Genomic DNA, 23,978 nt, shown 5'->3' with positions numbered 1-23,978 from the left:
AGAACAACAAATAACACAACATCCATGTTCTGACTTAGAGGAATAATTAAGAGAGGCTGATATATTTTAGTGAATGTATATTTACATTGACAATTTTTCTACATTTAGGATTTTAAGATGTTTTATTATGTGAAGTTTGGGAGGAAGAGAGAGACTGATGGTATGACCTTACTTATTTCTCTCATTCCTAATTGTACGTTATGAGAATACGAGATAAATGAAAGGTTTAGCAATGCGCATAAAAGCTGCATCATGTTCCCTTGAAATTCAAAGCTGAACACTTTGATTCTCTATTTTCAAATATTTAAGTGTAGAACTTGATACATTGAACCGACTTGTTTTACCAAATTTAGATACATATATTGATTCTGACTTGTAAAAATAGAGAACTCTGGGTATCTCGTGTGTTTTATTCCTTTCTTCTCATTAGTTTTCTCATTTTTTTTGGGACCTAATCACTTATTGTATATGCAGGTATATGAGCATATTACTTATGACAACGAGAAGAACATATCTCTTGCAAAACTTCCAGGAATGCAATAAAGGACCATCATCGCATCTTCATTGTCAAAAACTTTTAGTGTAACTGGTGAGTTGTAAATACAGTCTGAATCATTTGTACCATTAGATTTGGACATACCATGTAAATACCTCACTGAAGTTCTGATCCTAAATGATAGCATGAGTGTATTGCATTGCCTTATAGCCAGCAGTCTGGATGCATTTCATAACTGTTCGTTCTTTGGTTTGGATGATCAGGTGATATGAGTTCTGGCTTCTTTGGCTTTGTCGAGGTAAGTAGTTCGTCGAGGTAAGTAGTTCATCGAGTTGCGTACTAGGATAAGTCTGGAAAGTTCAATCATATCATTTCCTAATGATGTTTTTTAACATGTCAAGTAGGGGTTTTTATCGGAATCACATGGAAGAAGTGATCAGGTTTTTCGAAACTCATCACAAGGTAACTCTGTAATCTAGATCTAAAATTGCAACCCGTTGAACCCCTTAAGATGGTCTGTAGAGGTAGCAGCGCTTAATGTAGAGGTTGATATTTTAAACTACACATGTTACGTGGCTTGCAATCTGTAGTCTTATTCATAGTATTTGTTATTCTGGTAATAACATGCAGTGAAGATTACAATTTGTGGTGGAGGGCTTACCCTACAGCAGGATCATCTACCTTGTACATGTTCCTCTATTCCATTTTCTACTTTTTCACAAAGTTGGAGATCACAAAGCTAGTTTTCGACATCCTGTATTTTGGGTATATGTCAATCACGTCGTTTGCCTTCTTTGTCTTTGACTTGGATGATTGGCTTTTATGCTTGGCTTCTATGATTTCCTTTGACATATTTGTTCCAAGTCAAATATGTTTAGATTGTTGGATGTAATAACTAGTGAATTTGGGTTTTATTGTTTGTGGTTGGGATATTTATTTTGGACTTGGAATGTGTCTGAATTGACCACTTGTTGGAATATTGAATGTTAAGAAATTTGGCATCGATGTAGCATTATGTTTATGTTGCATTGTTTGGTATTTTTTTGGTTGTAAATGTAATTGGTTCATGTGGATGTGAACAGTATAAGGATTGCATGCAATATACAAAACATTAACATCATATTGGTAAATATAAACTGATGTAAAAAATATAAGAAATACATCAGGTAAAATAATATTAAACGAAAATGAACTAAAAAATCCGATGTGAAATAGTCATTTGACATCGGTTCTGAAAAGAAACTCAATGTAAAGAAGGCAAATAACATCGGAAGGTTATAAAAGCTGATGTCTTAAATTTTAAAATTGTAGAGAGTACACATCGGTTTAAGAAAATAATTGATGTTAAACATATGATTTCACATTGGATACAGAAACAGAACCGATGTCTAATCCTACATTTCACATGAGACGTCTAAATGAACCGATGTCTAGTCCCGCATTTCACATCGGGAAAATAAGTGAACCGATGTTGATTCTCTATTTTGACATCGGTTTTTTCGAAAGAATTTGAATAAATGGCTTTTAGAGCTTGTAGGTTTCATGTTTTAATGGATAAATACCTCATAATATACTCATATTCACTTAGAAATACTGTAATATAAGTTGAGATTTGTTGCAAATACATCACATTTAATCTTGAAACCGATGTATAGCAGTGTAATAGACATCGGCTGTTAACCGATGTCAAAGGCTGATGACATTTAACATCACACGCGAAGACATCGGTTCAGATTTTTTTTAACATCGGTTCTGAACCGATGCCTGATGCCATATTTTTAGTAGTGAGGGGAAATCAGATATCTTTGTATATATTTCAAAATAAAGTTGTTCCCAACACATTTTATCTTCCATTTCTCTATACCTTAAACCAAGTAATTAGGTACATTTGCATTGTTTATCTTATAATATAATGGTTAGATTTTTATATAAAAAAAATTCAAATATATTACATAACTATACTTTATAATAATCTTAAAATATGTGTCAAATATAAGGAAAAATTATTTAAAAAAATGAGTAGAACCAAGGAAATAAATTTTAGTACCTAATGTGTGCTCGTAAACACACTAATTAAAGCGTTAATTGAAAGCTTACTTCCTTGATTAATATTGAAGAGGTCTTTCAAAATATGCATATGATATCTTATGATATCATATTCAATGGCTTGACAGTTGGCCCTATATTTCCTAAAAGAGGTCTCCGGCGGGGAGACCCTCTTTCTCCCTACCTTTTCTTATTCTGTGTTGAAGACTTATCGAATTTGTTTGACAATATGGAGTCTGAAGGTAAGATTCATGGGTGTAAAATTAGCCCAACAGCGCCGGGGGTGTCTCACCTTTTATTTGCTGATGACTCGTTTTTGTTCTTTAAAGCAACGGTGGAGGAAGCTATTTGTGTTAAGGAAATTCTGGACAAGTATGCGGATATCACTACTAGAAATAGTGCATACGACATCGGTACTTAGACATCGGCACGTAATGCACCCGATGTTAAAAGGGTTTTTAACATCAGTTTATAATTAAGCGATGTTTATAAGAATTTTGACATCAGTTTCGTATAGTATCCGTTGTCTATGTTCAAATATTAGAAATGCCAAATAAACATTTTTAACTTTGACATCGGTTATTTTTAGAAGTCGTTGTCTATGACCAATTCTAAAAAAAAAAAAATTTTAAGTTATCATTTTTCCCCAGTTATAGTATATAATTCCCCCCTCCCCCCTTAACTGAAAATTTGGCCCCTTCAACTCATTTTTCATTTCCCCCCCTTTTTTAGAATATCTCCCCCTTTGCCCCCCTTTACTCACAGCCGACTCTCTCTCTCTCTCTCTTCTCAAATCACCATTGTAGCTTTCTCACAAACCTCGACTCCATCTTAAACACCATGATTGTTCCTTTCAAGCCTCGAATTCATCTCCTTCATCTCCCATCTCTTTCTCTCCTTTTTCACCCTCCCTCCCATAAACCCCCTAATTTAGACCTAGGGACCTAATTAAGCTCCAAATCGAGCTCTCTCTTCACTTTTTCTCTGTATTCTCTCTTACCAACTATTTCTCTTTTTTCTTTCGTCTCTCTCAGCGTCTCAGTCTCCCTCTCCCATCTCCCTATCAACACATCTTAAACACTAATTTACCCTATTCTAACAATTTAGTACTCACAGTTTCATAAATTCAAACCACAAACCCTAATTAAGGACGAGCCCAACCCAAAATTGGTTCAATTTGGGCCTTGGTGAAAGCGATTGAGGATATTTTGATGACAGGTAAGGAGTTTGTGTTGTTTAATGGCTTCAAATATGTAGTTAGAATGTGAGGAATAATGGTTGTTTGTTAATCGTGTGTATGTTTATGTTTGTTACTTATGTTTATTAATTGTAGATGAATTCTCTATTATTTAGTTTATTGTAGATGTAATTTATTATACTAAGGAATTGTTTACATTTTTAGGATGGGGAAAGTTTTAAAGTTGATGTTCCGGTGGGACGGAGTTAGAGACAAGATTTTTTAACAGTATTAGAGTATCAATCTTCTCAAGTTTTTGTTTTTTTAGAGTATTAATCTTTCATTCTTTTAATATATATCTTTCAGGTCTCATCACCAGCATATCTGACTCTTGTGGGTGCTTATGAATGTATTTGACTGATCTGCGAGCATCTGAAGGAAGTTCTCACAAACACTAAAACCTCTTATATGATTTATCAAAACATGAAGGTCCAATCTTACCACCAGCAGCAGCTTTGGCACCAACAATTTGGCCCCAATACCATCTGCGGTGAGCTTGCCCTTCTAAAGCTCAAGTAGGAGAAGTTGAAACTCATTGTAGGGGTTTGATTAAAAAATTCTCTGAACTACAGAAGGTAAATTTTGGTAACCGTTCTACTTTATGATTAAATTTGAGGGTGATTATAATTTTTGACCGTTAATGTTGCTTCTTTATCTTTATGCTGAAAAGATATTAAATCGGTGAATACTAGTGTACGTTTGTACCAACTATTAAACTACTGGTGTCTGGTGTGGACTAGGGGTTTTTCTTGCTAGCTTTTTAAGTTGGTGAGAATAACTTATAAGCCAATTTTTATAATTTTCAAACAATTGAACGAGTAATTGCTTTTTTTGACAAAGAGATGACTGTTGGCTTTGGCTTATAAGTTGAGATGGTAAAGCCATCTAATATGCCTTAATACCTTTCTCTTCTATCTATGATTTATGGAATGCCCTTGTATGTTGTATATATCATCTCTGTTGACTTCCCATTCCACATTCTCTACGTTCCCTCCTGCTAGTAGCAATGCCTGAAGATGACAATTCCTATGAAGGACCATGCTTTTACCAAAATCTTTAAATAGGCTTTTGATATTTTAACTTCCTCCGAATGATATATTGGAGAGGAGGTTTTTTTTTCTTATATGTAAAATGTAAAATTTTGTTTTATTAAACAAATTCTTCCTACATGATATGTTTAACCGGGCATTTTTCTCATTACAATCTACTTGCATCAGAATAAACTTTTTTCTTTAACATAACTTCATCTTTTTAGCTAACAAATACTTAAAAAGAATAAACATTTATTTCCAGTTATACAAAGTGGTCTCTTCAGATATGCTAGTGTATATCTGTTTCCTGAAATATCGCATCAGTTTAAAGGACTATCCAAACTATTAGCTAATGTTCGGGATGCAAATCAGGGGAGGTATCAGATCAGAGTGCTCGTTTTGTTTTGGTATTTCTAGTCCCTTTATCAATTTTACAGTCTATATATGCTACCAGGAGTGACAGTAATAGTATGGGACGTTCCCATTGCTTTTTATAAATTCTCCAGTTACCAATCATCTTCATCAATCATCAGATCAATTCATTTTCAGCTTTTTGCAAATAGAAACATATCACTTTGCTGTTTCTGTACTTTCTCAGAGGAATAGGATGGACTTGAGGGTAAGGGGATATGATCCACTCCTCAACACATTCTACCACATTCTCGACGACGATAATCACTCTGCCAATGACAACAAATCCAGCCACGCTTGTACTTATGTCCGTGATGCTAAAGCCATGACTCCAGCAGACGTGAAATAGTATCCAAATTCCTACGTTTTTGTGGTGGATATGTCGGGATTGAAGTCAGGTGATATTAAGTTGCAGGTGAATGAAGACAATATGCTGGTGGTGTGTGGTGAGAGACAAAGGGAAGAAGAGAAGGAAGGCGTGAAATATGTTAAACTGGAGAGGAGAATTGACAAGTTTATGAGGAAGTTTGTGTTGCCTGAGAATGCTAATTTGGAGAAGATCAAGGATGTTTGTCAGGACGGTGTGTTGAGTGTTACTGCTGGAGAAAATTAATATGCTCTTACTGGAGAGCATATTACTGCTGCTCTGAATAGCTTTGATCCTGAAAAATATGACAGTCTTGCAACCATGTCAGATGGCGCAAACAAGCTTTTAATGCTGGTATGGTATATGATCAGTTTCTACTTGCATATATATATTTTTTAATTTGGCTAAATTTCTACATGCATTCTTTAATGATATGTTTTTACGTGTATATTAAGAATATACTAATTTGTTAATATAAAGATTCTAAATTTATACTAATTTGTCAAGTTGATGTTATTTATAATTTTATGTTGGCATTTGTTTCGTGGTGGCCTGGTGGGGGACCAAGCAAATTAAGAATATAGTTGGTCTTCTCACAGCCCCATTGCTTAATCACTAGCTTTACATTTATCTCAACTCAACCGACAGCTTAATTATGTTTCATTGCACTCTCTTGTTCTTAATTTAAAAACCAAATTACCAAAACTAAACATTAATTGCCTGCGTGTAATAATAACATCAGGGACGGTGAGAGTCATTAAGATATGCGCTTGAAATGAAATGGTCTCATCCAAACATTACTTCTAAGCAGCAAATATTGCTAAAAAACTTCATTACCACCAAGTTATTAGTATCATTGTATAACATCTATGTAGAGTAAACAAGAAAAACAAATAACACAACATTCATGTTCTGACTTAGAGGAATAATTAAGAGAGGCTGATATATTTTAGTGAATGTATATTTACATTGACTTTTTTTCTACATTTAGGATTTTAAGATGTTTTATTATGTGAAGTTTGGGAGGAAGAGAGAGACTGATGGTATGAACTTACTTCTTTCTCTCATTCCTAATTGTACGTTATGAGAATACGAGATAAATGAAAGGTTTAGCAATGCGCATAAAAGCTGCATGCGCATAAAAGCTGCATCATGTTCCCTTGAAATTCAAAGCTGAACACTTTGATTCTCTATTTTCAAATATTTAAGTGTAGAACTTCATACATTGAACCGACTTGTCTTACCAAATTTAGATACATATATTGATTCTGGCTTGTAAAAATAGAGAACTCTGGGTATCTCGTGTGTTTTTTTTCTTGCTTCTCATTAGTTTTCTCATTTTTTTTGGGACCTAATCACTTATTGTATATGCAGGTATATGAGCATATTACTTATGACAACGAGAAGAACATATCTCTTGCAAAACTTCCAGGAATGCAATAAAGGACCATCATCGCATCTTCATTGTCAAAAACTTTTAGTGTAACTGGTGAGTTGTAAATACAGTCTTAATCATTTGTACCATTAGATTTGGACGTACCATGTAAATACCTCACTGAAGTTCTGATCCTAAATCATAGCATGAGTGTATTGAATTGCCTTATAGCCAGCAGTCTGGATGCATTTCATAACTGTTCATTCTTTGGTTTGGATGATCAGGTGATATGAGTTCTGGCTTCTTTGGCTTTGTCGAGGTAAGTAGTTCGTCGAGTTGCGTACTAGGATAAGTCTGGAAAGTTCAATCATATCATTTCCTAATGATGTTTTTTAACATGTCAAGTAGGGGTTTTTATCGGAATCACATGGAAGAAGTGATCAGGTTTTTCAAAACTCATCACAAGGTAACTCTGTAATCTAGATCTAAAATTGTAACCCGTTGTACCCCTTAAGATGGTCTGTAGAGGTAGCAGCGCTTAATGTAGAGGTTGATTATTTTAAACTACACATGTTACGTTGCTTGCAATCTGTAGTCTTATTCATAGTATTTGTTATTCTGGTAATAACATGCAGTGAAGATTACAATTGGTGGTGGAGGGCTTACCCTACAGCAGGATCATCTACCTTGTGCATGTTCCTCTATTCCATTTTCTACTTTTTCACAAAGTTGGAGATCACAAAGCTAGTTTCCGACATCCTATATTTTGGGTATATGTCAATCACGTCGTTTGCCTTCTTTGTCTTTGACTTGGACGATTGGCTTTTATGCTTGGCTTCTATGATTTTCTTTGACATATTTATTTCAAGTCAAATATGTTTAGATTGTTGGATGTAATAACTAGTGAATTTGGGTTTTATTGTTTGTTGTTGGGATATTTATTTTAGACTTGGAATGTGTCTGAATTGACCACTTGTTGGAATATTGAATGTTAAGAAATTTGGCATCGATGTAGCATTATGTTTATGTTGCATTGTTTGGTATTTTTTTTGGTTGTAAATGTAATTGGTTCATGTGGATGTGAACAGTATCAGGATTGCATGCAATATACAAAACATTAACATCATATTGGTAAATATAAACCGATGTAAAAAATATAAAAAAGACATTAGGTAAAATAATATTAAACGAAAAAGAACTAAAAAATCCGATGTGAAATAGTCATTTGACATCGGTTCTGAAAAGAAACTCAATGTAAAGAAGGCAAATAACATCGGAAGTTTATAAAAGCTAATGTCTTAAATTTTAAAATTGTAGAGAGTACACATCGGTTTAAGAAAATAATTGATGTTAAACATATGATTTCACATTGGATAAGGAAACAGAACCGATGTCTAATCCTACATTTCACATGGGACGTCTAAATGAACCGATGTCTAGTCCCGCATTTCACATTGGGAAAATAAGTGAACCAATGTTGATTCTCTATTTTGACATCGGTTTTTTCGAAAGAATTTGAATAAATGGCTTTTAGAGCTTGTAGGTTTCATGTTTTAATGGATAAATACCTCATAATATACTCATATTCACTTAGAAATATTGTAATATAAGTTGAGATTTGTTGCAAAGACATCACATTTAATCTTGAAACCGATGTATAGCAGTGTAATAGACATTGGCTGTTAACCGATATCAAAGGCTGATGACATTTAACATCACACGCGAAGACATCGGTTCAGATTTTTTTTAACATCGGTTCTGAACCGATGTCTGATGCCATATTTTTAGTAGTGTATGTCAGGTCAGCAAATCAATTATCAGAAGTTAGGGATCATGTTTAGTTCTAATGTGCGAATGGACAAGCAAAGGCAGTTATCTGCAGTATTGGGTGCTCATAATGACATCTCGTATAGTCACTATCTAGGACTCCCATCTCTTGTGGGAAGATCAAGAAGAGAGTGTTTGGCTTTTTGAAAGACAGAGTGGTTAAACGCATTCAAGGTTGGATTGCAAAACCGTGTCACGGGCAGGGAAGGCGATTCTTATCAAGAATGTAGCTCAAATTATCCCGGCGTACAGCATGTCGTGTTTCTTACCACCCAAGACATTGACTCAGGAAATTGAAAAATTGTTTAACGGGTTCTGGTGGAAATCGGGGTCGTCTCGGAGGAAGGGACTATACTGGCTTTCATGTGAAGGTGTGAGTATGTCCAAGAGCAGAGGTGGTTTGGGGTTTAAAAACCTGCACGGATTTAACATTGCTTTGTTAGGGAAATAGATATGGAAATGTATTATGCAACCTGATTTGTTAGTCTCTCGTGTTTTGAAAGCAAAGTATTTCCCTGAAGTCTCTATTTTACAGGCTGGCAGGGGGGAAGGGTCAAGCTTTCTCTGGCTTGGGTTATGACAAGCAAAGGAAGCTCTGTGTCAGGGTTTCAGATGGGTTATTGCAACTAAGGATCCTTGGCTGTCAAAAAAGGTGGATTTTAAAGTAGAGAAACACTGGAGCTACGAACACAGGAATGAGACTGTTTCTTCGCTATTCTACCCAGGAACTAAACTCTGGGATTCAGGTAAGGTATATGAGATGTTTACCAATGATGATGCAAAAGCCATTCTGGAAACCTCTGTGCCGCAACAATCTGTTGAAGATAGGATGGTTTGGTCCATGTCCACTGATGGAATTTATAATGTAAGGACTGGATATCATTTTTGGCATAATCATTTTGTTGGTGATTCTCTATGTACCCGATCTGTTGGCTGAAATAGATTATGGAATCTGAAAGTTCCTCATAAAATGAAAATATTCTTATGGAGGTTTTGTAGAAACAACATACCAGTGAAAAACCGTCTTCGTCACAAAGGAGTTCGTGTTACTATTATTTGCCCAATGTGTAGTGAGGATGTTGAGCATATGTGTCATGTATTCTTCGATTGTCACTACGCTAAGAGTTGTGGGCAGGCTGCTGGTCTATCATTTGATATGTCCCAAGTTCCCTCTGCACCCGAATGGTTACTTAGTCAGCTCGAAATCTTGAGTGGTAAAGATTCTATTAAGCTGGCAACTGTGTTGTGGGAAGTATGATTTTGGCGTAATAAAAAGGTGTGGGAGGATAAGCTTGTTCCTGCAGTGACAGCTATGGAGTTGAGTTTTAAATATGTTGATGAATGGAGAAAGGCTAAGGGGAAGGTGACTTATGCTACTGGTGACTATTCTGCCCGTGTGCTGCTAACACGCAAATGGACTCCTCCTCCTCAAGGGATGTTAAAGGTAAACGTTGATGCCTCTGTCTACCCTCAGGCTGATTCATTCTCAATAGGAATGGTGCTACGTGACCATACTGGCTTATTCCTAGAGGCAAAAGTATTAACACTGCCATGTCCAAATACAGTTTTTGAGGCAGAATGTATTGGAGTTGGTGAGGCCCTCTCATGGGTTATACAAAGAGGAGAAGACAATGTGATCCTCGAGTCAGACTCTCTTCTCACCGTTAATGCTGTGCGTAAGAAAGAGTACTTAATCGAGGTTGGCCATAGATCACTGCAAGAGGCTTCTGAACTCCATACCAGGTTCTAAGATTCATCACATTCGCAAGCAAGCTAACATCTTTCAGAAGCGAATGCTTTGGAATATTCACTTCTTTTTCTGGTCGTTCCGCTCTCGAGTTCCTTGTTCACTGAATTGCTTCCATGTTTTTACGTCTCCTGCTTGTTTGTTGGAGACAATTATGAATGATTATCCTAATGAATAAAATTCTTATTTGCTTTCAAAAAAATATGCATATGATGAAAGATGCATGAACCACTGTAAAATGAAATTCAGATTCAAAATTTTGTAGTCGCTCAAAATTATGGGTTCAACTCTCACCCCCATCTACCAATGCCCTTCCAAAGGTTTTCTTGGAACGTTGCAGGGATTACATTCTTCAATATTGGCACTCACATGTAGCAAACCTTAATAGAGATTATGATGTGTTAATCGTATATAAAATTTCATTCTACAAAAGATTAAATTCTAATACGTTAAAAGCAGATAAACAAAATAAAAATATGAAATAATTTTATCAACATTGCAATTTCTCCTAAATCTTGAAAGGTCCCTTTTGAAAGTGCAAATCAAAAAAGTCGATTAAATTGGGATTTTCCACCTTCCAAAGAATCTGCTGAAAACGGTACCAAAAATTTCCTGAAACTCTTACTTGGAGATTATGTACACTACATGACTACAACACAAATTGGGAGGACTGGGATGACTGGAACCTGCTTATAGATTTGATAAAACAAGAAAATAATTATTGAACAGGAGACGAGAACAAAAATCAGGGAACTATAACTCCCCTCCCTTTCCTCAGCTTTCAACCTACTGTGATATGCCAAAATAATGTTCACTGGAAACTCATCCTCTAACATTGTACTTCTGGTATACCTTTTCCCGGTTCTCGGACCACCATGTCTCTGCTTGGTGCTCTCCAAATTTTCTTCGACTGCAAATATGGAACATAAAGGTCATCATTGACAATTGAATTTACCATTTACTAAACGCATACACATGGTAATATAAAATGATTGTTTCACAAATAATGACCTTATAGACAGTGGCTAATAGGACTAAATTATAGATCTAGCCCTCTAGACTTCTGATAAATGAGTCTATTTTTGACAAAATAAATGTATGGTTTCAAACACATTTAATAAAACAATATAATGTCAGTACCTGAAGCGCACTCTCTTGAGATCCCTAGTTCCATCTTGTAGTGCTACTAGTGTTATATACACACCGGGTTCATATTGCTCTATCCACTCGGCCTCAACTTGATTTGGATTAGTAGGCACAGTCAAATTTCTGTGTTTCATGCCATTCTCGCCACCTTGAAAATGCCCAGGTTCCTTGTCGGGGCCAGATAAAACACTATTACTTCCCTCTTGCACTCCATTACTACTAGGAAGTTTATGATCCGAAAAATCTTCCCTTACATTGGATGTCAAGAGGTCCTGGCTGTTACTGGAACTGATTCCATTGCACACCGTCAGGTCTCTAGGTAGTTCAGTAGGGCCATCCGCCCCATCAACTGAACTAGTTTCCCCGCCTACTTGAGAAACAAAGTTAGAGCTTTTTATCGAATTGGATCTTGAACTTCGTTCTCCATTTGTCTCCAGATGGTTTACACTGTCTCGATCCAAGCCATTGGGCAAGCATGCAAGCCTTATGCTTTCAGAGTCATAAGCACCAGGTGGCAATCTCTCAGCCATATCTTTGAGCTGACATAAACAATAGAAATAAAGTATTAATAATTTAAAGTGTGGGTGGAAAGCATGACAAAAATAATATTAACATGGACAAAAAAACTGTCGGCATCAAAGCTTCATGAGGGTGGTTTAGCTTTCTAATATCAGTGCAAAAGCCATGGATCCTCACAATATTAGATAGTTAGATTTGAGTTTCTTAGGCGTAAACTAAAAATGCTTATAGCCTACATTGAAGCAAATGGAGTGAACAGCTTAAACAATTAGGATTCCTGCATTACTGTAACATCTAAGGATCCGTTTGTTTGAAAAAAAAAGAGAGAATTGCAGAATGCATCCCATTACTTTCAAACCCGTTTCAAGTTGCACCCCTTTTGTAATTTTCCGTCAAATACAAAAGTTAACGTCAAGTGTTTGAAGGGTAAAGTTGGTATATTAGTATTTGAACGGTAATTGCAGCTTGCAACCCCTAACTTTCAATTCGCATGCAAAATGCACCCCTTTGACAGTTACAACTAAAAATAATGAGGGTAAAATAGGAATTTTAATATAAAATTTAAATAAATTTTGTAGTTATAATTCGAAAAAAGCTAAAAATATTTATAATAATGAATTCTTCCCCTACACTAAAAATAATAATGTCACATTATTTAAAAAAAATTGATGCAACTGATTTAATATTAAAATTTAATATACATGTAATTTAAATTAATTTTAGTGGATTATAAATTTTTGGAATTAACACCATGTAATAAAAACTAAATTTGAAGCTATGACTCAAAAACAGAAAAATATAAAATATATGTAAAATTCAATTTTTAACACAATTTAGAACAGATAAATATTTTAATTAATTTTTTCAAGCTGAAATTCCTATTTTGCCCCTGCCCAATAAAGGAAATTAGGCAAAAGGGGTGCTTTTTGTACCGAGTTTCAAAAAAAAGGGATGCAAACTGCAATTTTTGAAAATAGGTGTATAATATTGATTTTGGACCAAAACTAAGGGATGTAAAATGCAATTCTCTCAAAGACGTAAATATGTTTTAGTTATGAAAGTACTAAATTACCCCCGTTGACTAACGTTAACGGTCATATTTGACGGAAAATTACAAAAGGGGTGCAAGGTGAAACGGGTTTTAAAATAATGGGATGCAATCTGTAATTGTTCAAAACAGGTATACAACTTTGAATTTTGGCCAAAGTTAAGAGGTGGATTCTGCAATTCTCTAAAAAAAAGGACTTAATTTGGAAAATTGTTTCTAAAAAAAAACCGGAGAGTAATTTAAAATATTTACCAAAAAATAACTTATTTTATTCGCATTGTTCCTGATCATAATTTGTAAGCAAATGCTCCAAGGAATTCAAGAATTTAAAAATAGTACTATATGTTTGAAGATTATACATAGAAAGGATCCTTCTGACTCTTTAAACCTCAAAGTTTACATACATTTAATGCAAAACCTTAATATATATATTTAGGATTTCTAGACTAAATTTAAAAAAATTATAAGGAATGAGGACAACTTTACCTTCACACACCAATTACAAGATTGTATCTCAGAGACTCAGACACAACAGTGGAGGAGATCAAGATTTAATGGCAGAGATAGCAGGCAAGAATGGGAAGTAGAAGACAATAACAAAAGCCTTGAAGGATGAATAAGATGAGGTGATACGTAAATTTATCTAGATATATGCATGTAAGTATATACATACGCAAATAAGAATGTTACTTTTGGGTATCATCAGGATATGCATTTTACCAATGTGTATACCTCGGAGATACACATTTGGCGCATATAATATATGTATCACACTATCATTCACAAATTAGATACAACATTCTCATTTGTGTATCCCATTCTGTAGGTGATCGCCAGTCTGATTAAAACCTGTTGTTTTAGTGAACTTATTTTGGAAAACAGTTATGTATTATAATTGTCCTTCAACCTAAATATAACTACATCGCACATGTATATAGTTATAAACTGATGAAGTTACCCATATTTTTTGTTTGAATTCCAAAACCCACATGTACGCTACCTAGAACTCATAAAAAAAAAATACGAGGCAGGAGAGAAGATCACGAAGAGAAACTACCTGTGATGTGAGCGACTTTATTACATCTTTTGCAGCTTTGGATTTTAGAGATTCCTCCGTGGCCAATGCCATCGCCTCTTGGGTTTTCTGTGTTGATTTCTGAAGCTCTTTTTCTTGAAGTTCACATTGATGTCTCAAACTTTCCACCTATTTTAAGTCCCTAGTAAATCTATTATCAACATTTTCAAATTATATACATCCAAAAGGCATTTATTCGAATATTAAATTTACCTGCCGACGCAACTTAAACACTTCCTGATTTAATAGATCATTTGTCTTCTTTAAACTATCAGCAACACTCTTGGAAAATGAAAGTCCTGATGTTGTAGGAACAGGTGTTGCTGAACGCGGAGGGCTTGGCTTTCTAGAAAACGGCGACACCGACCTGGAACTAACACCGGATGAAGTAGGCAGCGATTTGGGAATAGTTCGTCGGATATCAATGGCAGTGGACAACACAACATCTTTTAGTTGTAACAGGGAAGGAGCCTGCGAGGAACGGACTAGTGAGAATGTATCAGATTTTTTAGCTTGCCTAGCTGCTTTGCTATCTAACTGTTTGATCAGATCCACATTGGACGGGACCCCGAACTTTGCTAATCGAAGTTCAGTTTTGTCTAAGCGGTCCTTATTTTCACCTGAAAGGCGTGGTATGGCAGTTTTTCTTATACTTCCACCAGTTTCAGTCATCTTATTCAGTTTCACAAAACAGGAATCACAAACACGATATGGTTTGCTAGGGTTTGGAGCCAATGCTGCCCTCAATGCTTTCTTAGAACTGCAAGAGTGACAGTGCACAAGCCCACAGTTATAGCAGTTGTGCCTCTTCCTAGTAAATCCAAAAGCTTGCCTACAAGCAGAACACTGAGACTGCTCGGCACCAGAAACCCATTTATGAAGACAGATTGCTGTAGTGTAATTTGAGCCACAAGATATGTACTTAATGTGTCTATCTTTCAAAGCTTCAACTAAATTGGGTGTTTTCCGATCTTCAATATCTCCATGACCCAACCTCCCGTTAGCTCCTTTACCCCACGTATAGACCTCATTCTTAGATGTTAATACAGCTACATGATATGCGCCACATGCAATTTCTTCGACAAACTCTCCAGATAATTTATCGTCTATAGAGCAAGGTACCTTACCATCAGACTGAGGATTGCCCAGCTGACCATACACAGTACTTCCCATTGTAAAAACATGTCCCGATGTGGTCAAACCTACAGTCAAACTGTGCCCACAAGCAACTTTGTGAAAATCATAATCAATAAGAACTGGCACACACGTAGGTTTGAGTCGGGCTTCCTTGTCTCCATGTCCCAAACGATTTTTGTCACCATCACCCCAAGTAAACAATTTTCCAGATGATACGCTTGAACTAGACTGAGTAACAATAACTTCAACTACAGCAGCAGTGTGCCATACTCCACAAGCAACAGCAATTGTCCTCAACCCCGACAGAGATTCTATTTCCCTTGGATATGGAACACTTTCTCTGTCTCCATGGCCCAGAACACCAAAGGTTCCATCACCAAATGTAAACAGTTGTCCAGTTGACGTTACCAAGGCTGTGTGCCATGGACCACAAGTAACCATAGCAATTTGAAGTCCCTCGAGAGGACCAGATAGTTTCTTGGGTATCCAGTGACTGACTTCAGTTCCATGCCCAAGAAGCCCAGCATTATGTGTGCCATCTCCCCAAGTGTAAATTTCTCCAGCCATTGTAACAGCACAGGTGTGAAATTCACCACAAGCAACAAAATCTACATTGCAAGCTGCTAGAGATTCAACTAATTGAGGTTGCGTAATATCTTTACGAACACCATGGCCAAGTCGCCCACCAGATTCTTCTCCCCATGTAAACACTTCACCCTGCCTCGTGACAAGAGCAGCATGCCTGACCCCACAGGCAATGTGATGTACATCCAAAACTACATTGGATTCCAGGGGTCTTGGAAGGAGGATGTCAGTTCTGCTGGTTATAGAATCACTAATTTTATCACTATCTGATTTGACAAGATTATCACATATTACCTCACCCCATATGTACACATCAGCTAAAGCATCGTAATCATCTGGCACAGATCCATGACTAGATGTACTGGGGGCACTAGAAACACTGACACGGAAGGCATCTGAACCTGATCCCTTTACTTGCATATTTGTTTGATCCAGAGCTACATGTGACCCTTCAGAATTGATGGACTTCTTAGGATGATAGTCCTTTGGAGAATTTTTGTTGAAACTGAGAGAAACGTCAGGAGAACTACTATCTCGAGCAGCACTATCGCTTGCACTATTTAAAGTTAAGTCTTTACTATCCTGAAATTATTTGATGCAACAAACATTACACAGTCCAAAAAAGTAGAATATAAAACTCAAAGTTATTTTTTAAAAAACAAATTAATGAACAACATTAGTTCACACAGTTTAGGACCTTATCCAGTTAAAAATGCATATTAACGGCTTAATCTAAATTTAAACTTACAACATAGCAACTTATAATCAAGATTAATAGGTTAACTGTGTAACATCGTTGATTCGTTGTGGTGTTACCACATGCATGGCTGAAAAATTACATAGGATATATAATACACACAAACACACTTAGAAGACAACTTGCTAGGAAAGTTTAAACATTAGCATCTATTACCATATATTAGATTCAAACGCCTTTCAGTGGTAGGCTGAACACTGGTACCATGATTTAAGTTAAAATCTATTTATAATATAATAATTTAGATCTAATACAAATATGTGTGTGTATATATATGTGTATCATAATTTGTTTCATATATTTCCATTCATGTCAAAAAATAAACTCAATAAGTATTTGATTATAATTATAAATCCAAATATAGAAAACATTCTATTATCATTCATGTCACATTTAAATTATTTATTCCATTTTAATTGCTTACTTAAACCTATATGCTTATTGTAATTTTGGTTTTTATGAAAACCAATTTACCTTGAAAACATTGGAACCCTTTAAAAGAAACTGAAATCATATTATTTTTTCCCTGTCGAAACAAAAGTGAAAATGCCAGCTATTTTAGCATCCACTAGTTTGATTTTAAAATAATTAAATTTTTACTCTAATTAGTTATCGACCAAACCGAACTATATACATTGTTATCTATTATCACCATTCTATGATACAGTTGTTAACAAACACATTCTTAGAAGCAATTTATGCATAAATATATATTCACTATACTCCCTATGTCCCGTTCATAAGTTCATTTGTATACACTTCCCTTTCCCTTTTTGGGGTGTCCCTCTCAATTGTATACGTTCCAAAAATAGTAAACTTTTATAATATACAAACTAACTACATCCACTACTTTCTATATACATTAAAAATTTATTGCTCCCACCACTTTACCCACTTTTCTTAGAGCATCTCCAACCCAAGGGAGCCCTTACCTATATTTGTGCCTCATAGATGGATATAGGGATTGTTGCTCAAAAGATCATCTCCAACCATGTGAGCCCCTGACTAATTTTTTTAGATGAGAGAAAATGGTTCTCTACATTTGATTAACCAATTTTGCTTCCCTATCTTGATGACTCATCTTAGTGGTATCATTTTAGAATGACTTTATTCGTAAATTCAATTCATAAACGATCAAATTCGATGTAAATTCATATTTATTTATTTGCTACTTTTTTTTGAAAAATATATAATTAATAAAAATATATTTTTATATATATTACAACTAATATTTTTTAAATAAAATAAACTGTATTTCGTAGAATAAGGGTACAAGATTAAATTTAATAAAGTTAATTATTTTAATTAGTGTTAAATTAATAAATAACTAATGAAATAAGAATAAAATACCATATCTGAAGATACACGGAATCAATATACGAAACACCGTTGGAGCAAAACATCTTTTCGACTCCCTATATTTTAGGTAAGCATTATTTTAATATAGTTTGGGGAAGCATTCTATATTATATTATAGGTAACCCAATTGGAATTGCTCTTATTCCTTCTCACTAAATTACATTTTTTCTTAATCTCCGCATCCAACACCCAATGTATCATGGTTGTCACGTCGGAAAGTCCAGGCGAGGCGAGTCGATGGACCTCAGGCTAGTCGACTAGTCGACAAGATAATAATATATTACTAAAATTATGTATAATAAATATATTATGTATTTGAAGTTTCTAATAGCCAGCTTAATGTTGTGTTTCACAATTTTAGGATCCAAATACTTGAAGAGAATGCAAGTGACAATTTACAATAGCCTGATAGTGCCGCAACTAAATTTATAAAGCTTAAAACATCAAATGAAAACAATAATAAGTTTATTACTTCAAAAATCAACCGAAAACAGAGCCAATAAGTCGAAACATGGCAGATATACATACAAATTCGTATATATATACATACATAATATGTATGTATAGTTAAAAAGCATCCACTGAAAATTTGTATATATATACATACATCATCTGTATGCATAAAAAGCTGTTAGGTCGCGTCGTTTTTTTGTTATATTAGAAATTAGGGTTGAAATATTAGGAAAAAAAGGATTTGGGCTAGATTTGGGTCATTAAAATAAACCAGTCGGAGGCCCATAACGACTAGTCGACCTGACTAGTCACCCAGTCGACCAGTCAATCGACTGGTCCCAAAATATGCATTTTTATCAAGTCGACATGTTCAGTCGAGTGTCAGATCTCGACTGCTGCTGGACTTGTCTAGCCGATGACTAGCCGAGTGCGAATGTATACATTTCAACGGGACAGAGGGAGTACAAATTCTTGAATGTATCTAATATAATCTTAATTTCTAATGAGAAATTCATTAATACTACACATTTTTTAATCTAATTAACATATTTTATAAAGATATACTAATAGCAGCATGGTTTTCCCGGTGTATGTGCTAGTATAACTGAATTGGTAATCAAACTCCACTTCATAACTCTGTAATTAGAAGCATAGAGTTGTAAAATTATTTGTAATGCAGGGGTGAATGATAAAAACTAGATAGAAATACAAAATATCAGAGGGTACTGGAGTTACATCAAGGTAGAGGCCTCCATCACCCCATCCATCAATTTTGGAGCGTCCACCTTGCCCCGAAGTTAATAAAGATTTAAGACCTGCAATCCAGACCTCAGCCTCAGCTTTGTCCTTGCAAATCTGGAAAAAAAACTAATATTAATTTAACATTGAAGTCAAAAACAACGGATGGGGGGCAAATTTGCTAAAATGAACAGATTACAGAATCATATATTCATAACCCACCAAATCAAGTGACCGTTTCCCGTTGTTGTATATGAGAGAAAATGACAAATAGTCCTTTTCAGGACGAAGATACCGTTGAAATACAGCCTGATGAAATATTAATTGCAAAAAGTTAAAAACCAATATAAGTACTACAAGGTGTTCAAACTATATAGTCAGATGTAATATAGATAGTAAACCTATTTGTCCAGGGTATGTTCATTTGCAATTCATAACATAATCAGGATTTTTTTTAAGAAAATCTGAAGTACAGGCAGACTGCAGACAAGTGGTTATTGAAGCCTTATTCTAGTAACTTACAGTTCTTTGTCCAGGAATGATTCGTGAAACCGAAGCTAACTTTAAAACTCTTTCGCCACTACTAGAGAACCAGATCAAGGAAGAACAATCCTGAAATTGAAATACAAATCATCAGCTAAAAAATCAGAAAAGCAAACCTAGCAGTACTGTGTACATATGATAACATATATACAGTTTGCCATCGTAGTGATTAGTGCATTGTGTGGTCAAGGTGATACACTGGAAAAGCAACAGATTAATAAATGAAGTGACAATCTCATACTAATGTAAAACAAAATATTAGCAACAATCAAGAAATGTCCTTGTAAATGAAACCCTACTGAACCTGTTTTAAAGACTAATTCCGTCTCACTTTACTAATTTATGCCATTGGTACTCTATTAGGCCTTCTCATTTTGTCAAGGATATGTTTTGACAGAAGTCCAGAACACAAGGAATGGTCACCATATTCATATACGAATCTCTATTTTAAATATAATTAACAAACATAATCAATTAAAACACACATCATATATTTCAGGTCAAGGCTTCTTGAGGAAACCCAGGTAACCAAAATTGAATGATGTTCATGCAGCCTTTAACTTATATACTCTCACGCCAACTAGCATTTCGCAGAAAAAATGTACTCCCTCCATCCTAACAGATTGTTAGCACTTTTCTTATTGGTACGTCCCATCCAGTAGTTAACATTTCCTAAAATTGTATATTCATCTTCATTAATTTCAGTAGGTCTCACTAACTTACCCACTTCCTCTTCTCTTTTCTTTACATTTATTAATCTCTGTGCCCTACCCAACTGTAAACAATTAGGTAGGACAAAGGTAGTATATAAGCAAACAGGGGCACTCTCCATTACATATTTCTTAGGATTGTGGCACTCTCCATAACATATTTCTTAGCCTAAAAGCTAAATCCCCGATACCGACAAGAAATGCAACAAAAATAGCGCTAAGATTCTCTAAAATATTGGAAAATAGAACACACACAAATATATATATATATATATATATTACTGAATTTACAATACAAATTATATTAACCAATATATAATGACTATGTAATAAATAAATTTACAATTAATTAATACAACAAAGTTTTATTTTATTATTTATAAAATATTTGGCAAATACTTCTCCACACTTCTAATGCACTCTGTGTTAGTTACTAGTGAATTCTTCTAGTAAGGTTTAGCTAGTAGGGTTGTAGGCTAAGAATGTTTTTAGTTGAACATAATTATATATATAGATAAATATAATTAATATATATATAATTGCTAACAAATTTTATTATACAAGAATATTCATATCTGTTTACACATAATTACATATCTTACTTTGCAAATTAAGTTCCTACAAATTCAATGGTAAGAAATACTTACGTAAGAAAGTCTGAATGGACAAAATTTTGGCTTTCCCTTCCGACCATATTTAAGTAGCTGAGAACCCTTCTTTAAAGTAATTAGCGCCTGCAACCGGTAAAAGAGGAAAATACAAAGTGATAAGCTGTTCCGATACATATAATAATATAAATGCAAAATCATTACGCACTAAATTTACGCTGGCAACACCACCACCACCAACCATGGTGGGATGATCTTTTAACCAACAAGGCCTTCAGATAATAATATTAGTAGTAGAAAGTTCTGTTTGTTCAATACATTATTTTGCAGAGTACAATATTATATCTTTTGTAGAGTAGATATCAAAAGAATAGGAAGTCAAGGAACACAAACCATTCCAGAATTTAACAAGCTGTAGCAAAAGTTATGGTGTAAGCTTTTCAAGAGGGTTCTGAAGCCACAAGTAAGTGTTAAACTGTTGATGTATGAATCCCACTAAAGGGTAAGCTCTGCAACATATTTCCCAGTAGCCGACAGAGATTATTATATGCATAGCATGTAAGCATGTACAAAATTTAGTAGCTTGTTGACTTGCTACTCCAGATAAAAGTTGGCCGGTAGTTCGTGAACCTAATAGCTTATTGCAAACCTTTTCAGTAATTTCTCAACTTTCTATTTGGCAAATGCATATAAGTCTGAATTTAGGCATAAGAGTTTAAACTACAGTTATTTATCAAAATTGTACCTAAATTTGCATCTAATGGGAACAGTAGCGAGGTTCAATGTTTTACTATTATCAACTTGGTGGCATAATTCATCGACTTTTGCACAACACCAAAGACAAATCAAAAACTGCAGAAACTTATATTTTGTTTTTTAAAGGGGCATTTTAAGGTCAAATGCATTGCCATGATACCAGACTTTACAATATCCATGGTTATCACAGTGGCAATTTGAGCCTTGGTGCCCAAGTGCCTTGAAATCGACTATTTGCAAGTAGTAAAAAGCCAGAAAGTAGTTCATATGCATATATTTAGACATCTCAGCTATCTGCTATCTACAGTGCATAGTATTCTACAACCCAAATGCCCATCTTCATGGTTTAAACTTATTCCCGCCTTTGTAATCATATTTTATTGTTTATTTAGCTCCTCATGATCACGCATCTCGTATTTCTTCTAAATTTTTACTATTCTCCAATCTCCATTACAATACATAGTCTACTCTCATACATATCAGAAAAATAGTACCTTTGTTCTAAAAAAAAGTTATGCAGGGTACTAAATTACCACCAACCTAACAGTGTATCAAGTCAAAATTAACTTTTTCTTAATTATGAAGAGAAAAATGCACCAGAACACACACAAGTCCACTCTAGCAGACCAATCATCTGCACTATCAAGAGTTTATACACTGGTCCGAAACTCTATGATCTCACACACAAATATCAACATTCTTTTTAATTTGACACTAACCTTACTTCCGGGACACAGTAATAAAGAATTACAATACATTACAATACAACAGCAAAAATTAAAACAGCTAGAACTAATGAAAAGATATACCTGTTCGATATTGTCAGCATTAGCGGAGCTCGCGAGATCTGCCATTCCATGAGAGAGATTCACCAGCACACCACCGCCACCTCCGAAGAGTTCCGGTCGTCATCAAAAGTCAAAAACCGTGTGCCGTATACTACCATCAAACTCTTCACCCCCACGCCTTCTAAACAACTCTCTATTTACTAATAAATAATTAACACGATAATCGAGAACACTAAACCCTACAACTCAACCGCAGCCTCTCAGATCTATCAATTCAATTCAAAACAAGTGTATTCCAAGCCGTTTCGATTATTTTGACTAAACAGCTCTAAGTGGCTCACCCGCCGTTAAATTAAATTTTCAAATATAGAGAGAGATTAGAGGGAGCGAAGATTAAATTATACGGCGGAGTTGAGGTTGATCTACGGAAACGGTGAAACGCAATCAACGGTGTGGAGAGATTTTTCAACTGTGAAGAGAGATTAGAGAGAGTTGAGATTATAGAGGAGAGGAGAGAGTCCTGGAGAGGTCAAAGATGAATCTCTATGAATGAAAACAAGGAAAGAAAAGGGCCTGAAAACTAAAAGAAAAGCGGACACACATTTTTTCCAATTTCCAATGCTAATCTCTCCTTCCTCTTCTTTCTAGTAATTACTTCACACATTTTCGTAGCTCTTTTTCATTTTTACAGCAACTGTACTGTTAACCAGACCTTGCAACTCCGATAACCGGATCGGTTTCGGATCGGATCAATTTCGGATCGGTTCCACTTTCGGATTATGATATAACTGGAGGTCATTCGGATCGGATCGGATGTCATTCGGTTCGGGTCTAATTCGGATCAAAAGCAGATGAAATTCGGATAAAAATCGAACAAAATTCAGTTAAGATTAAATTCGGTTAGGATATTTCGGATCATAACTTATTTATTTTTTCATGTTTTGAGACTTAAAAAAATATCTTTTTATTAAATATAGTACTTTTAATATAATATAATGTACTGTTACATTAATTTATAATTAAATAATCAAATTATCACGAATATAAGATACATTTAAGTTTGAATTTTGCTTATTTCGGATCATATTCGGTTCGAATATTATCTGAATCGGTTTTGTTCGGTTCCAATTTATAATCGGATCTAGTATTTCGGATCATTTTCGGTTAAATTTTCGGTTCGGGTAATTTTCGGATCGGTTTAATTTGGTTTTCGAATAAT

General features: G+C 34.9%; 1 protein-coding gene across 2 annotated transcripts; it reads right to left on the bottom strand.

Moving 5' to 3' along the window:
- Positions 1-11,073: 11,073 nt before the first annotated feature.
- LOC141712910 (PH, RCC1 and FYVE domains-containing protein 1-like) lies at positions 11,074-23,410 on the bottom strand. Of its 2 annotated transcripts, XM_074516039.1 has the most exons (9): positions 22,781-23,407; positions 21,255-21,341; positions 19,877-19,966; positions 19,577-19,663; positions 19,352-19,471; positions 14,539-16,629; positions 14,308-14,454; positions 11,678-12,222; positions 11,074-11,447 (listed from the first exon to the last, which is right to left on the bottom strand). In XM_074516039.1, the coding sequence occupies exons 1-9, from the start codon at positions 22,823-22,825 to the stop codon at positions 11,360-11,362; spliced, it is 3,300 nt and encodes a 1,099-aa protein (XP_074372140.1). In that variant the 5' UTR covers positions 22,826-23,407; the 3' UTR covers positions 11,074-11,359. The 2 variants fall into 2 exon arrangements, 1 of the variants encoding a protein (XP_074372140.1); XR_012571727.1 differs by lacking the exon at positions 11,074-11,447 and having other exon boundaries at positions 12,086-12,222; positions 14,308-14,467; positions 22,781-23,410.
- Positions 23,411-23,978: the final 568 nt, after the last annotated feature.

The sequence above is a fragment of the Apium graveolens genome, chromosome 3 (assembly GCF_009905375.1).
Source record: "Apium graveolens cultivar Ventura chromosome 3, ASM990537v1, whole genome shotgun sequence".
Classification (NCBI taxonomy): domain Eukaryota; kingdom Viridiplantae; phylum Streptophyta; class Magnoliopsida; order Apiales; family Apiaceae; genus Apium; species Apium graveolens.
This window is presented reverse-complemented; position numbering and strand designations above follow the sequence as displayed.